This window comes from Vicia villosa, linkage group LG3, assembly GCF_029867415.1.
Source record: "Vicia villosa cultivar HV-30 ecotype Madison, WI linkage group LG3, Vvil1.0, whole genome shotgun sequence".
NCBI classification, from domain to species: Eukaryota; Viridiplantae; Streptophyta; class Magnoliopsida; order Fabales; family Fabaceae; genus Vicia; species Vicia villosa.
Window position 1 is genome coordinate 68,781,856 of NC_081182.1, and position 19,324 is coordinate 68,801,179.

The 19,324-nt window shown below is 36.5% G+C and overlaps 1 protein-coding gene across 1 annotated transcript; it reads left to right on the forward strand.

Moving 5' to 3' along the window:
* The first annotated feature begins 14,458 nt into the window (after nucleotides 1-14,458).
* On the forward strand, nucleotides 14,459-15,524 carry LOC131658266 (uncharacterized). Its single transcript, XM_058927578.1, has 3 exons — nucleotides 14,459-14,729; nucleotides 14,827-15,038; nucleotides 15,255-15,524. Exons 1-3 carry the CDS (start codon nucleotides 14,459-14,461, stop codon nucleotides 15,522-15,524), a joined length of 753 nt encoding a protein of 250 aa, XP_058783561.1.
* Nucleotides 15,525-19,324: the final 3,800 nt, after the last annotated feature.

The window sequence follows — 19,324 nt, forward strand, 5'->3', positions numbered from 1 at the left end:
GACAGGTTGTAGCTTATGCATCTAGACAGTTGAGATCTCATGAAGAGAATTATCCTACTCATGACCTTGAACTCGCTGCAATTGTGTTCGCGCTCAAGGTGTGGCGACATTATTTGTATGGAGTTCACTTTGAGATGTTTAGCGATCATAAGAGTTTGAAGTATCTTTTCGATCAGAAGGAACTCTACATGCGTCAGAGGAGATGGATGGAATATCTTAAGGACTTTGACTTTGATTTGAAGTACCATCCCGGTAAAGCTAATAAGGTAGCGGATGCCTTGAGTAGAAAAGAGATAAAAGTTGCAGAACTGATGATGTTGGAGTTTGGACTTATGGAGAAGTTTAGAAATTTGGATTTACAATTTGAGTGGGCGCCAACGGGTGTGTTGATTAGTAACTTGTGTATTGAGAATGAGTTGCGGGAAAGGATCCGTCAAGCACAGTGGAATGATGTAGAATTGCAGGCTAAAGCAAACCTTCCAGAGTTCATTCGTACATCTGATGAACTCATTCTTTTTGGACGAAGGATGTGTGTGCCAAATGACGCGGAATTAAAGAGATTAATTTTGGACGAGGCTCACAAGAGCAAATTCACCATCCATCCCGGATCGACCAAGATGTACCAGGACTTGCAAGGGAACTTTTGGTGGCCTGGTATGAAGAGAGATGTGGCTAATTATGTAGAGCAGTGCATGATTTGCCAACAAGTGAAAATAGAGCACCAAAGGCCCGGTGGTATGTTGCAACCATTGGATATTCCTGTTTGGAAATGGGACAGTATATCCATGGACTTCATTGTGGGACTACCACGGGTATTAGGTGGGCATGACTCGATATGGGTGATAGTGGACCGTTTGACTAAGTCCGCGCATTTCTTACCGATTAAGACAACTCATAAGGTTTCTCACCTTGCGAGGCTTTTTGTAGTGGAGATTGTAAGATTGCACGGTGTACCTTCTAGCATTGTGTCAGATAGAGATCCGAAGTTCACTTCCCGATTTTGGAAAGCCTTTCATCAAGAGATGGGTACAGATCTGAATTTGAGCACTTCTAACCACCCTCAGACAGATGGACAAACAGAAAGGACTATTCAGACCATTGAGGATATGCTGAGGGCATGTATCTTGGAAATTGGTGGAAATTGGAAAGATAACTTACCTTTGATAGAATTCGCGTATAACAACAGTTATCATGCGAGTATCGGGATGGCACCGTATGAAGCCTTGTATGGACGGAAATGTCGATCCCCTTTATGTTGGTCTGAAGTTGGTGAGAAGGGAATTCTTGGACCGGAGATAATTCAAGAACCACAGAGAAGGTTAAGATGATCCGAGATAAGATGAAACAAGCTCAAGATCGACAAAAGAGTTATGCGGACAAACGAAGGAGACCGTTGGAATTTGATGTAGGAGATCATGTGTTCTTGAAGGTGACTCCGAGGTTGAGGTTGAAAGGACCGTTTAAGACGCGCAAGCGTAGCCCGAGATACGTAGGACCTTATCAGATTATGAGACAGATAGGTGAAGTCGCATACCAGTTAGCGTTGCCTCCTTCACTATCCGGGCTGCATGACGTTTTCCATGTGTCTCAGTTGCGGAAGTTTGTGCAGGATTCATTTCATCCTATCCTGCCAGATACGATTGAAGTAGAACCAGATCTTTCGTTCCAACCGAATCCATGTTGTATTCTGGAGTATGCTAGTAAGTCCTTGAGAAGCAAAGAGATACCTCTTGTCAAGGTGTTATGGGAAGAGTCGCGTCCTGACGAAGCTACTTGGGAGCTCGAGTCAGAGATGCGGGAGTTGTATCCTCACCTGTTCTGGTAAGTTTTCGAATTCGAGGACGAATTCTATTTAAGGGAGGTAGAATGTAATATCCTATTTATTTTCTATTTAGTTAGAATGTAACTAAATGGCATCATGGGAAATTAAGTCTAGTTGGGGGGTATTGTGGTCATTGCACCTAACACTAAGACTTAAGGGGTTGTTTGGCTGAGTTCATTTTCTTGTCTTTGGAACAAAACAGAATTTTGGGAGAAAGAAAAGGAAAGAAACGTGAAACAAGAAGGAAGAGGAGGAAGACCCACATCACAACTTCACCTTCTACCTTGCATGCTCCTTTGATTCAGCAATATCCTTCATCTTCTTCTAATTTTCGCAGCTTCTTCTTCAGCTTAGTCAGGTGAGTCTCATAGATAGAGACCTTGGGATATTCTATGGGGTTAATGCCATGTTTGGGGTTAAGGGTTTTTGAGAGTAAATGTTCAATGATCTTACAAATTGCATGTCCAACCCTTCATCTTAGTAATAATGAGTATATGTATGTTTACTATAGCTTATTATTCGATCATCAATGGCTGCATGTAGAAATTTGGGGCTTGGGGACCCCAAATGCGTTTCTGCATTTTTGCTGATTTTGCAGAGTTCGCTGCAGCGAACTTTCATTCGCTGTAGCGAATGGTTCGCTGTAGCGAACTGTGTAGCGAATAAACCTGGGAGCAGAATTGATTTATTCGCTGTAGCGAACTTTCATTCGCTGTAGCGAATCGAAGCTTCGCTGGGAGTTCGCTGTAGCGAACTAACCTGAATTTGAATAAGTTTGCTTCTGTTTGAGTTTGCTGTAGCGAACAGAAGTTCGCTGTAGCGAACTAGTCTGATGCAGAATTGATATTTCTCCCATTTGAGTGCAGTTTCGTTTCGTATCGAAATCGAAGGCCTCTTATGACTTGTATGGCATTCTGATATATGTTTTAATTGTAAAAGACCATGATACGAATGAAATCCCTTGGATATGCTTGTATGTTGTGAAATACAAATGGTGTGGATTATATCGTGGTATTATTATTATTATTATTATTATTTATTTCGTTTGTTCCGGTTGAACATTCGAATGTGATTGCCTGTGTGATGGCTGATACCGTGCTGTGTGATCTCGATGATGTGTGATTATGCTTGAATCGGAGTAGGCCTATACTATTAGGGGGTAAATCGCATAGAACATTTATTACCGTTGCGATGTGCTTGTGAGGGCCGTAGGGGGCACTTCCACACTTGCGTTACACATCAGCGTTCTCGGTATGTTCTACACACCTGAGCTACCATTGAGATGTGCTTGTGAGGGCCGTAGGGGGCACTTCCACACTTGCGTTACACATCAGCGTGCTTGGTATGGTGGAGAAGTAATGCCATGTAGGCGACATTACTTCCGATTCACCTCTAGTGATGCCACGTAGGCAAGATCACTAGGCTTTCGCCCGGTGGGCTTGTATTGTCAAGAAGGCGTGTTTGCACTCGGCGTAACTCATCTGCGTGTGGACAATGATGGGGCCGGACGCCATTTAGGCAATGTCACGGTGACAACTCATCTCGGATGGATTCCATTTAGGAAGAGTGTCCGATTGGTCTTGCGATGTGCTTGTGCAAGTCTCTTGACGCTATGTACTTGGTTACTAACCGAGGGTGTGGATGCCGTGGCCTAATGAGTGGGACGTAAACTTACTCCTGGATTCCTCGTACATGGGTACGGGTCTTCATACCTGTTTGTGATGGCGTTAAGCCTGTTGTTGTTGATGCCTCATTGGATAGTTATGGGACTTCCATTGATGGTGTAACCTTGTTTGTGCTTGTACCTAGCCGTGAGGATAACCCGGATTCTCGGTGAATCCGTTGATTGCATGTTCCCTGTAGAACCGAGTGAACCCGTAAGATAGGGAGACTCACTGAGATTTAGTAATCTCACCCCATTCCAATTATTCTTTTTACAGGTGGTTCGAGGCAGGATCGAGGCAAGGGTAAGATGGCTTAGCTTTGAGTTGATGTTTCTTGGCGATGCGTTCTTTTGTAGTTCATGATCTTTTGTACTATCATCTTTTGTACCATGGATACGTATTTGTACTAGTTGGAACTCATGTATTTTGGCCATGACAGTTTGGGCTTTTGTACTTGTACTTATACATTATCTATTCCGCTGCTTATGTTTATGATTTTCGAATACCATTTTAATGCCATATACGTATATCCTAGGCAATGTATGTATGGGGTGTTACACCAAGCATGAAAATGTGCTCTAATGTGTTTTTCCTATCATCGATGTTACCAACATAATATGGATATGATCATTGATGAAGCTCTTGCATCACTCCTCTTTTGTATAGAAAACCAAGGCTCAATGTCCCCTTGAGATATCTGAGAATTCTTCATGCTGCAAACAAGTGAATTTCTATAGGCCTCTCCATATATCTGGTTATTAAGCACACAAAATATGTTAGATCATGTCAAGTGGCAGTTAGGTACATCAAGCATCCTACCATCTGCTTATAGTTAGTGGCATCTACATATTTTCCATTCTCATCTTAATAGGCCTACAAACTTTATTGCATTGATCCATACAAAATGTTGCCAATATCTCTTTGGTAGATTTCTGCTGATGAATGAAAATTCCAACTATGTCATAGCGAAATTCCACTTCACACCTGTCCTCTTAGCTCATCAATCTCATTAATATCTTCATCATTAATTTCATCACCGTCAACATTGCTAGTTGACTATACTGCAATGTGTGGGAATAACAATGCAAGTGTGAGTAGGTAGAGAATCTTAAGATTTTGGGTGAATAAATGGTGTGTCTCTCACAAAGCGCCTAATCTTACACTATGTATCAATGTTCCCTAGTGAAAAACTCCCCTAACAAATGGTATCATGAGTCTTTGGTTCGAGAATGGGACCGACTCACTTGTATCGAAAAGTCCAGGAAGTGGTGTCCCGTTGCAAAGAGTCAACGGCGGTACAAGTGTGAGGGGAGCATTGTGGACTCACAAAAGTATCTAGTCTCACACTATGTACAATGCTCCATAGTAAAAACTCTCCCCCCCAACACCTTCTTGACTCTTAAAACACAAAGTCTCTGCTAACCATGTTTTTCTTTTCAACGAGCTTGTAAGCTTTGGACTCATCACTCATTCTTAAGTGCACACATTTGATACTTAGGGATGTGCACAAAAGCTAAGCCACCAAATAATCTAAAACGATGCACATATGGTTTTACATCACTTCATGCTTCTTCTAGAGTAATATCATTGCCAGACAAGGTATGACTCCTATTGAGCACACAGTAGGCCATGTAGTTACTTCAAGCCAAAAATTCTTAGGTACACTTCTTCCAACTAACATGCTTCTAATCACATTCTTTAGAGTCATATTCTTTTTTTTTTACACTCCATTTTGTTGTGGAGTGTAAGCTATAGTCACTTTCCTTTTGATTCCATGAAAGTTGCAAACATCATTAAATACAGTAGATGATTCTATTTCCACCAAGGCCTTGAATCATTTGAAATTTTTTCCGGGTCTCCCACAAAGCCTAAAAAGTCGAAGGCCCAATAACGATATTGTAGTTGCATGTCTCTAATACATTCAGGGAGAGAAATCCAATACGACTTTCTTAGTTGTCTTATCGTTTTTGTCTCGTTTATAATTGTTTATTGAGTTTCCTTCATGATTGCACATCTTTGAATCAAGTTTTGAATCAATTTGTTTTTTAGCATGCATAATTCAAATTGGTTGTATTTGAGTTTTGTCATGATGCTTTTAGTCAATTGGTTGAGTTAGTGGAACAAGAATCATATGCGTTGAAAGGAAAATATTAAAGTATTTTGAAAATCATGAAAAATTAAGATTTTATGTGCATGACTTGAATCATGTACATATATCCTGACTCGAATTAACTTGAATAAAAGCAAACAAAAGTTTTTCATACTCTGTGACTCGAATTACAATTTTAACTTGATTCAAATCAGGTAGCCCTGTGAGTTGAATCACAAGTTACACTTGACTCGAATCAAACAAATCTGGTCAGCTTCTGCTTCATTTGATTCTAATCACCTTTTATACCTGACTCGAATAAAACTATTTTTCATATTTTTCTGTTTGGCTCTACCCAAATTGACCCAACCCAAGCCTTATACGTGATTCAAATCACGAGCCTTTGTGACTCGAATCAGAGTTATTAGATGATTCGAATCACACAAAAAATGAGTCAATTTTTTTATAAGATCTTGTTTCACCCCACTTGCTCATTTGACTCAAATCATAAAATGTTCTTGACTTGAATCTAACTAAATTTTTCCATTCATTTTTGTGCTTAATCTCAAGCATATATAACTTCTTTTTATCATCTTTTTTTTTTAATTTTTTTTTCATAATCTATATTGTGATTTTGTGAAATCAAAACCCTATCTTTTTTGAAAACTCAAACTCTTACAAATAAAAATTATTTCATCTTCAACCTCTAGTTTGATTTCAGATCTTAATCTTGGAGATTTATAATTGTTGAGGGAGACTTGTCTTGAAACAAACCGTTCTTGAAGATTTTGGTAAAGATTTTCACGAAGCTTGCAAGATTGAGGTTGTTGTCATTGGTAACGACAAATTCTTGTGAAAATAAGGAAATTCTTCTCTCCAGGTGACCTTGGTAGTGACTGTGTGGAAGTCTACGGAAAAGGTGGAATTTTTCACAATCTTCGGACAATTCATCGCTCAAGAAATTCGTGGGATCAAGGGGTGATTGTCACCCACGAAGACTGTGAGCAGATTTGTAAAGTTGGAAGATTCAAGAAGCGAGAATCGAGTAAATATTTTGCAAAAGAGTTTTACATTATGTTGTATACAAGTCAAGATCCAGATATGGATTAGTGATTGTATGAACTCTTGCAATATTTGTCAAAATATAAAGGCAGAAAACATGTTCCATTCAAAAATCATTGAAGACTGGAGTAGGATCTTGCGTGGGCGATAGAGATGAACTACTATACATCCCGATGTACTTTCTCTCTCTCTCTCTCTCACTCTCTCTGTCTCTGTCTCTCTCTGTCTCTCTCTCTCTCACTCTCTCTGTCTCTCTCTCTCTCTCTCATACACACACACACACATTCTCTCTCTCTCTCTCTCTCTCTCTCTCTCTCTCTCTCTCTCTCTCTCTCTCTCTCTCTCTCTCTTGAATTTTAATTTTAGTAGGATATTGCCTGCTTAGGTTATAAATTATTAGCGTAGTTTATCATTCAACTTAATTGATAGCGATTTATTACATAAGTTTAGGCTTTGTTAGAATTTGTACCTAATTTATTACATAAGGTTAGGTTTTGGTAGTGATTTATATGTAAAATGAATTTTCTATATATGTGGCGGGAGTGGATATTAGAGTGTATTACTACGTGTCACGACGCGATAAATACCCTTGCATAGGAACGCTCAAAATACAATAGAGTATCTACCGAAACTTATTCATTCGAAAGGAAAGGAAAAATATCGCTGAAACCCTTAACATAAAAGAATGGTCGTCGCAACCAAAAACGGGTTCGGGAGTCAGTTATGCAAGGGAAAGATATTAGCACCTCTGATAAGTGCCAAAATGTACTTATTTTGTGTATGTAAATAGTGGCACTTATCGATACTTTTGTTAATACCGTTTGAATAATTTCCCGTTTTGTGTATAAATACGTATACTTTGTGAATAGTTGTATTTTCATATACTTTTATACCATTTGATAGTTTTTCCTTTTTTTTATAGGTATTCATGCTTATTGGAGCCTTGAGGAATAAAGTGTCAAAGGCAAGGCTTCGATTTCGCAATTTTGGTGAAAGCCCGCTTAGCCACCGTCAAGCGGACTTCCAAAGACTCAAAATAAGGATGGCCAAAATCATCATTTTGATTTCCATTCATTAATTATTGGATAGAGCATTGAATAAGCTTTCCAACGCTTCGAACCGGGCGCAATTCGGAGTTACGGTTCTCGAGTTATGGCGAAAACAAAATCTGATTTTTAGCAGACTCCGCTAAGCGGAGGGGGTCCGCTGAGCGGAGCTCCAGCGGAGCAAATCAGCGTCTGGAAGCAATTTTGAGTCCGCTGAGCGGAGGGGGTCCGCTAAGCGGACCTGCTAAGACAGCAGCTCGTTAAAAGGGGCCAAAATCACATTTTTAGGTCATGGGTTGGGTATTTTTGAGTCCCAACACCATCAACTTCATTCTTAGAGTAGAATTGGCTTAGAAAACAACTTCGGAGGTTGCATAAGGATGACCGGGGGTGGATTGAGCGTCGAACGGAGCTGACAAACCGGGAGATTTTCGGTTCATTTCTCTTCTTCTTTGTGTATTTCTCTTTGGTTGGGTTTGTTTGTATATTTACTTGAATCTTATGTATATTTACCGATTATAATGTTATGTTTAACTTGCTTTACAAATCTGTGTTGATATTATCCTGGATTTTTGCTCTATGCTGGGGATTTTGGGTGCTTTAGAGATAAACTTCTTGAATCCTTATCTAGGATGATAATCTGTTGGTTCTGAACTCTAGAGATAGATTTAGAGCTAGCATTCACTGTGGATATCTGTACGTAATGCTTTCGTGTTTAAGCGGCGCGCGAGAGATCGCCGACGCGAGAACACGGATGTTCTCGTGACTTTGCGTTAGAGATAACCTTAGTTGTGAGATGATCTCGTTTGTGCTCCAGAGATGGACGCTTATGTGAGAGATACGTGATGACATAGATGAGTATCGTAGGTTGAGTATAACGGGTTGGTAAGTGTATGTTTGTGAAGAGTGAATATATTTACATTCCTGATAAGTTATTTCTCTTCTAAGAATGTGTTTATTCTTTTCCTGTCTATATCTTTGTTTACCTTTCGTTCATTCAAACCCAAGCTCGAAACTATATAAACTATTGAATGGCATCTCTCCATCTCTGAGGACGATAATTCCCGGATCAATATTTCCAAATCTTTTTTGTTGCTTGCCCTATACTGCATTCAACAAAATGGCGCCGTTGCCGGGGATGGTTATGATTGCATCGCAATAGTTTTCGTGGTTTTGAGCTTTGTATATATCGTATATATTGTATAGTTTCACTTGTATATATACTTACTTGTACATGTTTACTTGTTTATGTTCACCATATAGTTTTACTTGTATATGTTACATACAAGTATACTTTTGTTGGTGAATGTTGGTGAAACATGTTGATCTCGGATTAACTCTTTACTTACAAATCTTCACTTTTCAACTCGTGCATCCAACATTCACCAACTTTCTCTTTGTGTATGTTAATAGTTATAAGTGTTTCATGTTTGTATATATGTGTTTGTTCATGTACATATTTGTATACTTGTGTTTTCCTTTATGTTCGTTTAATCATTGTATATATTTGTACCTGTAACATTTGTTGAGTGCTTTGGTTAGGACACTTTCTTTAGGCTTGTGCGGTGAGACGTCACCATGGCATGACGAGAGGAAGCTACTTTCCAAACACCGAAACAATAAAGGCGTCGAGCTAACGACGTAAAACAAGCGCTTGTTGGGAGGCACCCCAACGGTTGTAAATATTGTTTATATTTCTATTTATGAGGTATTTAGGTGAAGTGGCGAGTGATTGAAACAGCTGGTGCAATTCTGATTTTTCTGAGTTCTGATGTGCCCGCTAAGCGAGCTCAGCTCCGCTAAGCGAGCATAGCAGAATTTTGTTTTTCTGCTCTGTACCAGTGGGGTTCCCATTCCACTTGGTTCACTCATTTTTTCCACTCTCACCAAGGCTAATTAATAGTATATATTAGTTTTGTTTTTCTAATTCTTTTGTTGGTTGTTTGTACTCAAATTTTGTTCGGTAATTCGAAGATTTTTGAGGTGATTTTCCAGAGCTTGAGTGTTTCAACTTACAGGTGTATGGTAGGATATTATTTTTGAAGTTGTATCATTCAAGGTACTCATTTATCGCTTTCTATAGCATAACATGTTTAGGAAACTTTTCATTTGTACAATTACCATACCATTCATTCTTTTGCATTACTTGCTTATTGATTGAATCACTTTAGTTCCCAAACCATAAATGTGAGGAAGCTTTCCATTGTTTACATATGCTGGAGGCCACAATCTTTGTTTTAACTGGATTTTATTATGCTTAATCTTTTGTTTATGTTGATTTTATGAAAGCATGAAAAGGATCAAGGCATTTTGTTTCATTTTGAGCACAACAACCATAACCAAATAGTCAATTCACCTTGTGAGTGTGTGATCATTTGTTAACCCTTTTGAGCCTTTTTGTCAATGTCCATGTTGTTTTTGCTAAATGCTTATCTTTGAGTGTTTAGTTATCATTTTTGCATGGATGATTGATTTTTTTTTTCTTGAACGCTCAACCATGATTTTTGGTATGAATTTTTACCTTGCCTAGAAAGTAGGGAGTATTCATATGATGGTGTGGTTGAATTCAAGTTGGGGAGAGAAATGGTTGCTACTTATGTGGTTGTTGCTATGAGGTTGAAAAGAAAGAAGAAAAAAAGAAAAAAGTGAAAAGAAAAGAAAAAGAAAGAAAAAAGGAGAAAAGGTTTTGAAAAACAAAAAGAAAAGAGAAATGAATAATTGTGCTAATAAGTATTGTGATTGGTTTGAGAAACTTGTGGTTAAGGAAGAAGTTTAATCGAGATTTTGTTGCTTGGAACTTTGTGGATTGATCACTCCCTTAGGTTTAGGCAAGTTTTTGTTTCCATTAGCCTTAGGACATATCCCTTATTTGTTAACCAAGCCACATTACAACCTTGAAAATTCCTTGTGATTCTTGCTTTTATATCTTCAATGTGATTTTTGGATGAATGCATAATTTAATCTTTTGTTTGCAGGATTGTTGGATGAGTGTTAAAAGTCCTTCACCTTTGTGTGTTCTTAATCCATTGATGAATTTTTGCTAGGTGTGATTCATGAGATAGCTTGTATTGTGTTAGAATGTTTTGTATGCTTTCTGTGCTTAGGATTTGTTTCGCTTACATGTTTTCGTTGTAGGATAGTGGTAAGTACTTACTTTGTTTATACGTTTTTATATTGAACCATACATTTGTTTTTGGTTTTCAAAACTTGTTGATTCATGATTCTTTGGTTTATTGCTTTTGATTCTTTGATTTATTTGACATTGTTTGAGGACAAACAAAGTTTCAAGTTAAGGAGAGTTTGATAAGTGCCAAAATGTACTTATTTTGTGTATGTAAATAGTGGCACTTATCGATACTTTTGTTAATACCGTTTGAATAATTTCCCGTTTTGTGTATAAATACGTATACTTTGTGAATAGTTGTATTTTCATATACTTTTATACCATTTGATAGTTTTTCCTTTTTTTTATAGGTATTCATGCTTATTGGAGCCTTGAGGAATAAAGTGTCAAAGGCACGGCTTCGATTTCGCAATTTTGGTGAAAGCCCGCTTAGCCACCGTCAAGCGGACTTCCAAAGACTCAAAATAAGGATGACCAAAATCATCATTTTGATTTCCATTCATTAATTATTGGATAGAGCATTGAATAAGCTTTCCAACGCTTCGAACCGGGCGCAATTCGGAGTTACGGTTCTCGAGTTATGGCGAAAACAAAATCTGATTTTTAGCAGACTCCGCTAAGCGGAGGGGGTCCGCTGAGCGGAGCTCCAGCGGAGCAAATCAGCGTCTGGAAGCAATTTTGAGTCCGCTGAGCGGAGGGGGTCCGCTAAGCGGACCTGCTAAGACAGCAGCTCGTTAAAAGGGGCCAAAATCACATTTTTAGGTCATGGGTTGGGTATTTTTGAGTCCCAACACCATCAACTTCATTCTTAGAGTAGAATTGGCTTAGAAAACAACTTCGGAGGTTGCATAAGGATGACCGGGGGTGGATTGAGCGTCGAACGGAGCTGACAAACCGGGAGATTTTCGGTTCATTTCTCTTCTTCTTTGTGTATTTCTCTTTGGTTGGGTTTGTTTGTATATTTACTTGAATCTTATGTATATTTACCGATTATAATGTTATGTTTAACTTGCTTTACAAATCTGTGTTGATATTATCCTGGATTTTTGCTCTATGCTGGGGATTTTGGGTGCTTTAGAGATAAACTTCTTGAATCCTTATCTAGGATGATAATCTGTTGGTTCTGAACTCTAGAGATAGATTTAGAGCTAGCATTCACTGTGGATATCTGTACGTAATGCTTTCGTGTTTAAGCGGCGCGCGAGAGATCGCCGACGCGAGAACACGGATGTTCTCGTGACTTTGCGTTAGAGATAACCTTAGTTGTGAGATGATCTCGTTTGTGCTCCAGAGATGGACGCTTATGTGAGAGATACGTGATGACATAGATGAGTATCGTAGGTTGAGTATAACGGGTTGGTAAGTGTATGTTTGTGAAGAGTGAATATATTTACATTCCTGATAAGTTATTTCTCTTCTAAGAATGTGTTTATTCTTTTCCTGTCTATATCTTTGTTTACCTTTCGTTCATTCAAACCCAAGCTCGAAACTATATAAACTATTGAATGGCATCTCTCCATCTCTGAGGACGATAATTCCCGGATCAATATTTCCAAATCTTTTTTGTTGCTTGCCCTATACTGCATTCAACAACCTCTCACATCTGTTGTACGGGAACCATTTAGTTAGTTCCGCGAAAGAATGTTAGCATGATGTTATTCATTTCCTTTAATTATTATGTGTTATGAAAAAGAAAGAAAGAAAGGGTTTTTAGATTATTATTATTATTATTGTGTCTGACGAGACGTTGAATCTTGCTCCTACGTATCCTTTGGTGCAACGAGGAATTGAAGACTACGTAGTTCTTAGTATAAAAATACTCTTTTTGGTTTTATTTTTAAAATAGTTCATGAAGAGACATTAAATCTAGCTTCTACGTATCTCCAAGTGCGCTGGGGAACTCAAGGCTATGCAGTCAGGTAGAAAACTATGTATGTGTTGGTTTATTTTAATGAACGATGCATAGGTCACACTCTAGAAGTCAAATTTTGCTTGTATACTCGCGCATGGGAGGCTTAAGCGTTTGTTTGCATTGCTGTATGGATAAGCTTGGATCGCATTCTAGCAGTTAAACATGGCTTGTATGCGCGCGTGTGGGAGGCTTAAACGTTTGTTTGCATTGCGATAGAATGGATAAACATGTTCTTAGTAAAAAGTTTATGGAGTCGCGCTAAGGCAAAAAATAATAGTTTGATTGTTTGGGTTGCTTTTAGGTAGGAGACGAGCATTCTAACTACAAGCTAAGTACGACTAGCAATCAAAATACTCGGGGAACATAGAGGATAAATACACCAAAACCATTATTTTTTCATCCCAATTTTTTTAGAAAATTTGTGAGGCGAATTTATTCATAATTCTTTAGTGAGAGACACGCATTCTAATCACAAGCTAAGTACGCCGAGCAATAAAAAATACTCGAAAAACAGAGAGGATAAATACGTCCAAACTATTCCTTTTTCATCCCATAAGGACCAAACTAAATTTGTTTAATTAACGTGTTTTGAACGGAAGACAAGTATTTGAACCACAATACAACACGACTATCAATCCAAATACTCGGGAAACATAAACGATAACTATGTCCAAACCATTCCTTTTTCGACCAATTTTATTATGAAAAGATCTTGAAACTTTTTTACTTATGCGGAAAAAGAACTTGGTGTTGACCAAGTATTTGATTGCATTTGCGCGGAAAATGATTTAATTTAGTATGAAAAAGAGACTTGATATTGATCAAGTGTTTGGTTTTCATTTTTTTGAAAAGTCTTTGGATTGACGGTGTAATGATTGATTTTATTCGCGAAGGTGAACAAATGTTTAAGCGTTTGATTTATTCGAAAATGTAAAATTTGTTTTTGAAAAGTCCTTAATGTTGATCAAGCACCTTTGATTTTAGTATTTTTTGAAAGGTTATTTTAATAGTTATTTTATCTTTTTGAATTAGCAATCATGCATCAACTAAAAGAAATACAATAAAATAAACTAAAAATAATAAAGTAATAAAAAATGAAATAATAAAAGAGAGGGGGATGAACTATCAATACAAGAGTGGAACGAGAGTAAAATAAATAAATGGGCTTACGGCCCTTATGCTAAAAATAAAGGAAATTTCTTTTTACATCTTGTAGGGGTGAAAAAAACCCTGAAAACCTCAAAATGCCCTTTGGAGATGCATCTCCAAACGCACCTCATATCAAATTTTAAGGCGTTTCAGAAATGCATCTTCGAAAACATCCTATTTACATTTGAACGTTAAATTAAAACATTCTGGGATATTTTAGGAGATATATTTTCGAAATAATTCAATAAATACCACCTTGTTGCATGAACTATTTCGTTCTCCTCTTTTTACTCCATAACCAAAACCCTAAAAAAAAATTCATCCATTCTCAATCCATTTTTCGTCTTCAAACCAAGTTTCAATTATTTTATGAAGTGAAAGAGAGCATAAAAAGCTGCAATTCCAAGTAAACTTTCATCATTTCATCCCTCATTTCCTTGCATCCGAGCTTTTTTTTGGATCAAAATATTGCGTCGCTTTGGAAATGCATTTCCGAAACTCACCTAAATTATTTCGGAAGTGCATCTCTGAAATTGTTTGTTACAGAAGCATAATTCTTAACAAATTTTATATTTTTGCTTGTTTTAGATATGGTGCACCCCAACATGTTTCCCAAAGTTGTTTCGTCCAAGGTGAATGATGATTCTAAGCCGTATGAGGTGAATGATGTTGCTAAAACGATTGTTGTTGAGATAGATGTTGGGAAACAATTTTCAAATGATCAAGTTTTCAATACTCGTCAACATATGCTTGACTGGGCCCAAATGGAAGCTAGCAAACTCGGGTTTGGCGTTGTGATTGGAAGGTCCGACAATGACACTAGTAGAAAGCAAGCATTTGTAATGATGATGTGCGAAAGAGGTAGAAAATATGTTTCAAAAGTTTGGAAGAAGTTAAAACATGATGACAACAGATCGAGGAAATGTTAGTGTCTATTTAAATTGCACATATCATGTAGGATGGATGATACGCGGCGGTTTAGTGTCATTTGTGGTTAGCATAATCATGCGTTGGACACCAAGTTACAATCAATTTGTAGGTCGACTTAAGGCACTTAAGGCGGAGGAGAAAGAAAATTTTTCAGAAATATCGATAATCAAAGTTGCACCGAGAAATATACTTGCAAATTTGAAACGGAAAAGACCACAAAATGTGTCAAATATCAAGCAGGTACACAATAAACGTTTTAAATAGAATATTGCTAACCGAGGTCCGAGATCCAAAATGCAACATATTTTTAAACTTTTGGGTGATAACCTCTATGTTTCAAGGTACAGAGTGTGTGATGATAAAGTCAGTGTTCGTGACATTTTTTGGACTCATACAGAAAGTATCAAGTTGTTCAACACATTTCCAACCGTTCTTATAATTGATTCAACGTACAAGATCAATAAGTATAGGCTTCCGCTTCTAGAAATTGTTGGTGTCACTTCTACGGAGAAGACATTTTTGGTTAGATTTGCATTTCTCGAAAGTGAGAAAGAAGACAACGTTACATGGGCGTTAGACATATGCAAGAGTTTGTTGAAGGATCCACAAAATATGCCTAGTGTCATTGTAACCGACCGAGATAACACCCTTATGAATGCAGTTGGTAGTATGTTTCCTACATCCTATGCATTACTTTGTCGGTATCATATAACAAAAAATGTGTGAGCCAAGTTCAAACCTACGGCCGCTTCATTTGTATTGGGTATCTTAGATCGCTCTATTTTATTCATGTTTATTTGAAATCGAAGTGTCCTATTCCGGCTAGGTCAGTGGAGTGGACGTCACATTCTGCAAAAGAGGCGGAAACTTGGTCGAATAACTTTTTGGAAAGGTTGGAAGAATTCAAGAAGTTGACAAAGATTGAAAGAGAATCAAATAGGGAGAAGTCGAAGAAAGAATCTATTTTAGATTTAAGCGGTGACAATTCATTCGATATATTTTATAATGTAATCGAACCATTTTTTGTATGTATACATTTATGATATATCTATTCAACATTTTACCGCTGCTTACTTTTACCGATTTAATTGTTTTTATGTTTTCATGGTGCTGATTTTGCCTAAATAATTTCTGTTTTTGGTTATGTATAATTCATAAAGGGTTACTACTACTTTACCCCCTGCCATATAAGCGAGGTTCGGTTTACCCCCCTCTAAAAAAAAAACTTATTGGACAAACCTTGCAAAATAAAGATTCCATCAAATTTGACCCTAATCAGTTTTTTGGCCAAGATTCTTAGAATCTTGCCTACGTGGCATTTTTGGTAGTGCTGACTGTACAGCACATTGCTTATGTGGCACAGTCAGCATTGCCACGTGGAATTTATTTTTTTTAATTTTTTTTTTTTGAAAAATTTTTTTATTAATTTTTTTTTAATAAAAATTTAATATTTTTTTATTAATTTTGTTGATTTTTTTAATTTTTTTTAAAAAAAAAAAATTAATATTTTTTTAAAAAAAAAAATTTAATATTTTTTTTACATATTTATTATATATAAATTATAAAAAAATTGAAAAAGAATTATAAAAAATTGGAAAAATTAAAAAAAAATTACGTTTTTATTAATTTTTTTTCCAAAATTGTTTTACTGCTTTTTTTTATTATTTTTAAAATTTATTTTTATTATATATAAATTCGCAGGTATTTTCAAATCCGTAGGTAAATCCACAGGTATTGTCAAATTCGCAGGTAAATCCGCATGTATTTTTAAAGGTAAATCCGCAGGTAATTTTAAATTCGTAGTTAAATCCGCAGGTATTGTCAAATCCACAGGTATTTTTAAATCCGTAGGTAAATCCGCAGGTATTGTCAAATTCGTAGGTAAATCCGCAGGTATTGTCAAATTCGCAGGTAAATTCGCAGGTATTGTCAAATTCGTAGGTAAATCCGCAGGTAAATTCGCAGGTAAATCCCCAGGTATTGTCAAATTCGTAGGTAAATCCGCAGGTATTGTCAAATCCGTTGGTGAATCCGCAGGTATTTTTAAATCCGTACGTAAATCCGCAGGTACTGTCAAATATTTTTTAAAAACGTAAAAAAATATTAAATTTTAAAAAAATAAAATTTTTAATTTTTTTTAAAAAAAATATTAATTTTAAAAAAAAAATTAATTTTTTTTAAAAAATATTAATTTTAAAAAAAAAATTCAAAAAAAAATTAAAAAAAATAATAAATTCCACGTGGCAGTGCTGACTGTGCCACATTTCTTATGTGTTGTACAGTCAACACTACCAAAAATGCCACGTAGGCAAGATTCTAAGAATCTTGGCCAAAAAAACTGATCAGGGTCAATATTGATGGAATCTTTATTTTGCAAGGTTTGTCCAATAAGTTTTTTTTTTTAGAGGGGGGTAAACCGAATCTCGCTTATATGGCAGGGGGGTAAAGTAGTATTAACTCATTCATAAATGCATATCGAAAATGATTTTTTTTTTGAAAAACACATCGGGGAATGTTTCGAATATGCATATTCAAAAACACCCTTTTTTTGTTAAAAAATAATGAGTGAATTCGGAAGTGTATCTCCGAAACATGCCATTACACAAGATAAGAAATCTTGGGACCAAATTGCTCCAAATCTTCTATAAATAGGATATATAACAAATTCTTCAACATCACATAACGCAAATCAGAGATGACCCAACATATCATCACCTTGCTTTTGTTTACTTCAATGGTGCAAAACCACCACTTCAATTTAGGTTCTCCGAGGACATGTCGCTCGCCAAGCTGATTACCATACTCAACTCTCTCCTGCAATATCCAGAAAATCGAAAGATAGTCAAGCTTGAATATCGTTCACCATCACTTGACACAGAAGGAAAGGTGCAGTTCACCCAGTTTGCACTGAAGACGGGTGACGGTTTAAAGGTTATGTTGAGTACTTTTCATCGATACTCCACTAAGGGTACGGTTAAAGTTAATGCGAAGATTCAAATATCTGGAGAAGATGTCATTAAAATGTTGCAACGTCATTAGCAGGAGCGGAGCCAAGGCCCAGCTAGCCCGGGCAGGCGCCCGGGCTCAACCCCTATTTTCTTTGTACTCCCTCCGATTTAATAGTTAATTTTTAGACAAAATTAGGGACAAAATTAAGGGCAAAATTAGTAAAAATAGGGTGTGAAAATTAAAACAGATTAATAATCAATGGTGTAAAGTTTTTCCCCAGGCTGCATAAAATTCCTGGCTCCGCCACTGGTCCTTAGCCACCCGTTTATAACAATATGTAATGTTAAATTTCACTTTCAATATGATGTAATTTGGACCATCTATGTTAAATTTATGTTAAGCTTCTATGGTTTTTAGGTATTGGTTATGGAAATAATTATTTCGGACATGTATTCCCGAAATCCACCAACGGGTTAATTCGAAAATATATCTCCAAAAACACCCCTAAAAAAATGAAATGTGGTGCGTTCGGAGATGCATCTATAAATTTTGAGAATAAAAAGAAAATTTTGCCAGAAGCCCTTAGAAGGTTAAGGAGTTTAAAAAGAAATCCCCAAAATAAATACAAAAGAATTAGTAAATAAATAAAAATAAAAAATAAACTAAAAAAAAATAGTGCAAGAAAAAACTGGGGGTGTAAAAAGATTGTACCCACGACGGACCCATATGAAAGCCCAAGAGGGCGGACAAAACTAAAAAAGAGGGTGGAAAGCTCAAAGCCACGTGGCGTAATCTACAACATCCATTCGGTCTGAGTGGCTGAGATCAGACCTGGAGAATAGTCCTTCTTCTTCATCTTGATGCTGAACCGTAAAAAGAATGTACTAACAAATATCCATAGAAAAAAATCCAAGATTCTCAAAACACTACGGATTTGAACAAACTAATATACCATTTCGATCAGAAAAATGTGACTAACAATAATTTAAGCTCAAAATCATCGACCAAGCAACAAATGATTCACGAAAATCAACAAAACCGTGCGGCCCATTTTTGTTCGATTAGACCATTTGAGCATCTTTCATGCCAAAAGAGTTATAGATTCTTGTTCAGTGATACGTTATGAAGCTATTAGTGTTATTATTTGTTGAAAACAAGCAATAATTCATGATTTACCATTTTTACTTATGGAGACTCAAAACCTTGATTTTCTAAAATTAAAATTAACGGAGCTTTTATACATATCTGATTATTATGATACTAATTAAGTGAAAAAAATATAATAATGCAAAGAAATTTACGAAATAACAAACATTAAAGGCTACCTAAATGAATTCGTCCAAGAACACGAAGAACGGGATGAATTTTTTTTTCAACGAATTTTGAATGAAGTTATTTGTATAATGTAGAGACAATACTTTTAGTATTGGATTTTGAATTTCTTCATTAACAAGAAGAGATTTACAAATCAACTTAGAGTTTCAAGTTTATTTTCAAAGTTTCTTAAAGATGAAGAAACTTAAAATTTGGAGAGTGATTTGTGCAAGGCTTTATGACTATTTTTGCATATGATTCTT

Excerpts from the sequence above, each read along its gene's own strand:
- LOC131658266 (XM_058927578.1), top strand. The coding sequence starts at position 14,459 with ATGGTGCACCCCAACATGTTTCCCAAAGTTGTTTCGTCCAAGGTGAAT. Across the intron at positions 14,730-14,826 it reads AATGATGATGTGCGAAAGAG|GATGGATGATACGCGGCGGT; the intron begins GTAGAAAATATG and ends CATATCATGTAG. Across the intron at positions 15,039-15,254 it reads ATGTGTCAAATATCAAGCAG|ATCAATAAGTATAGGCTTCC; the intron begins GTACACAATAAA and ends TCAACGTACAAG.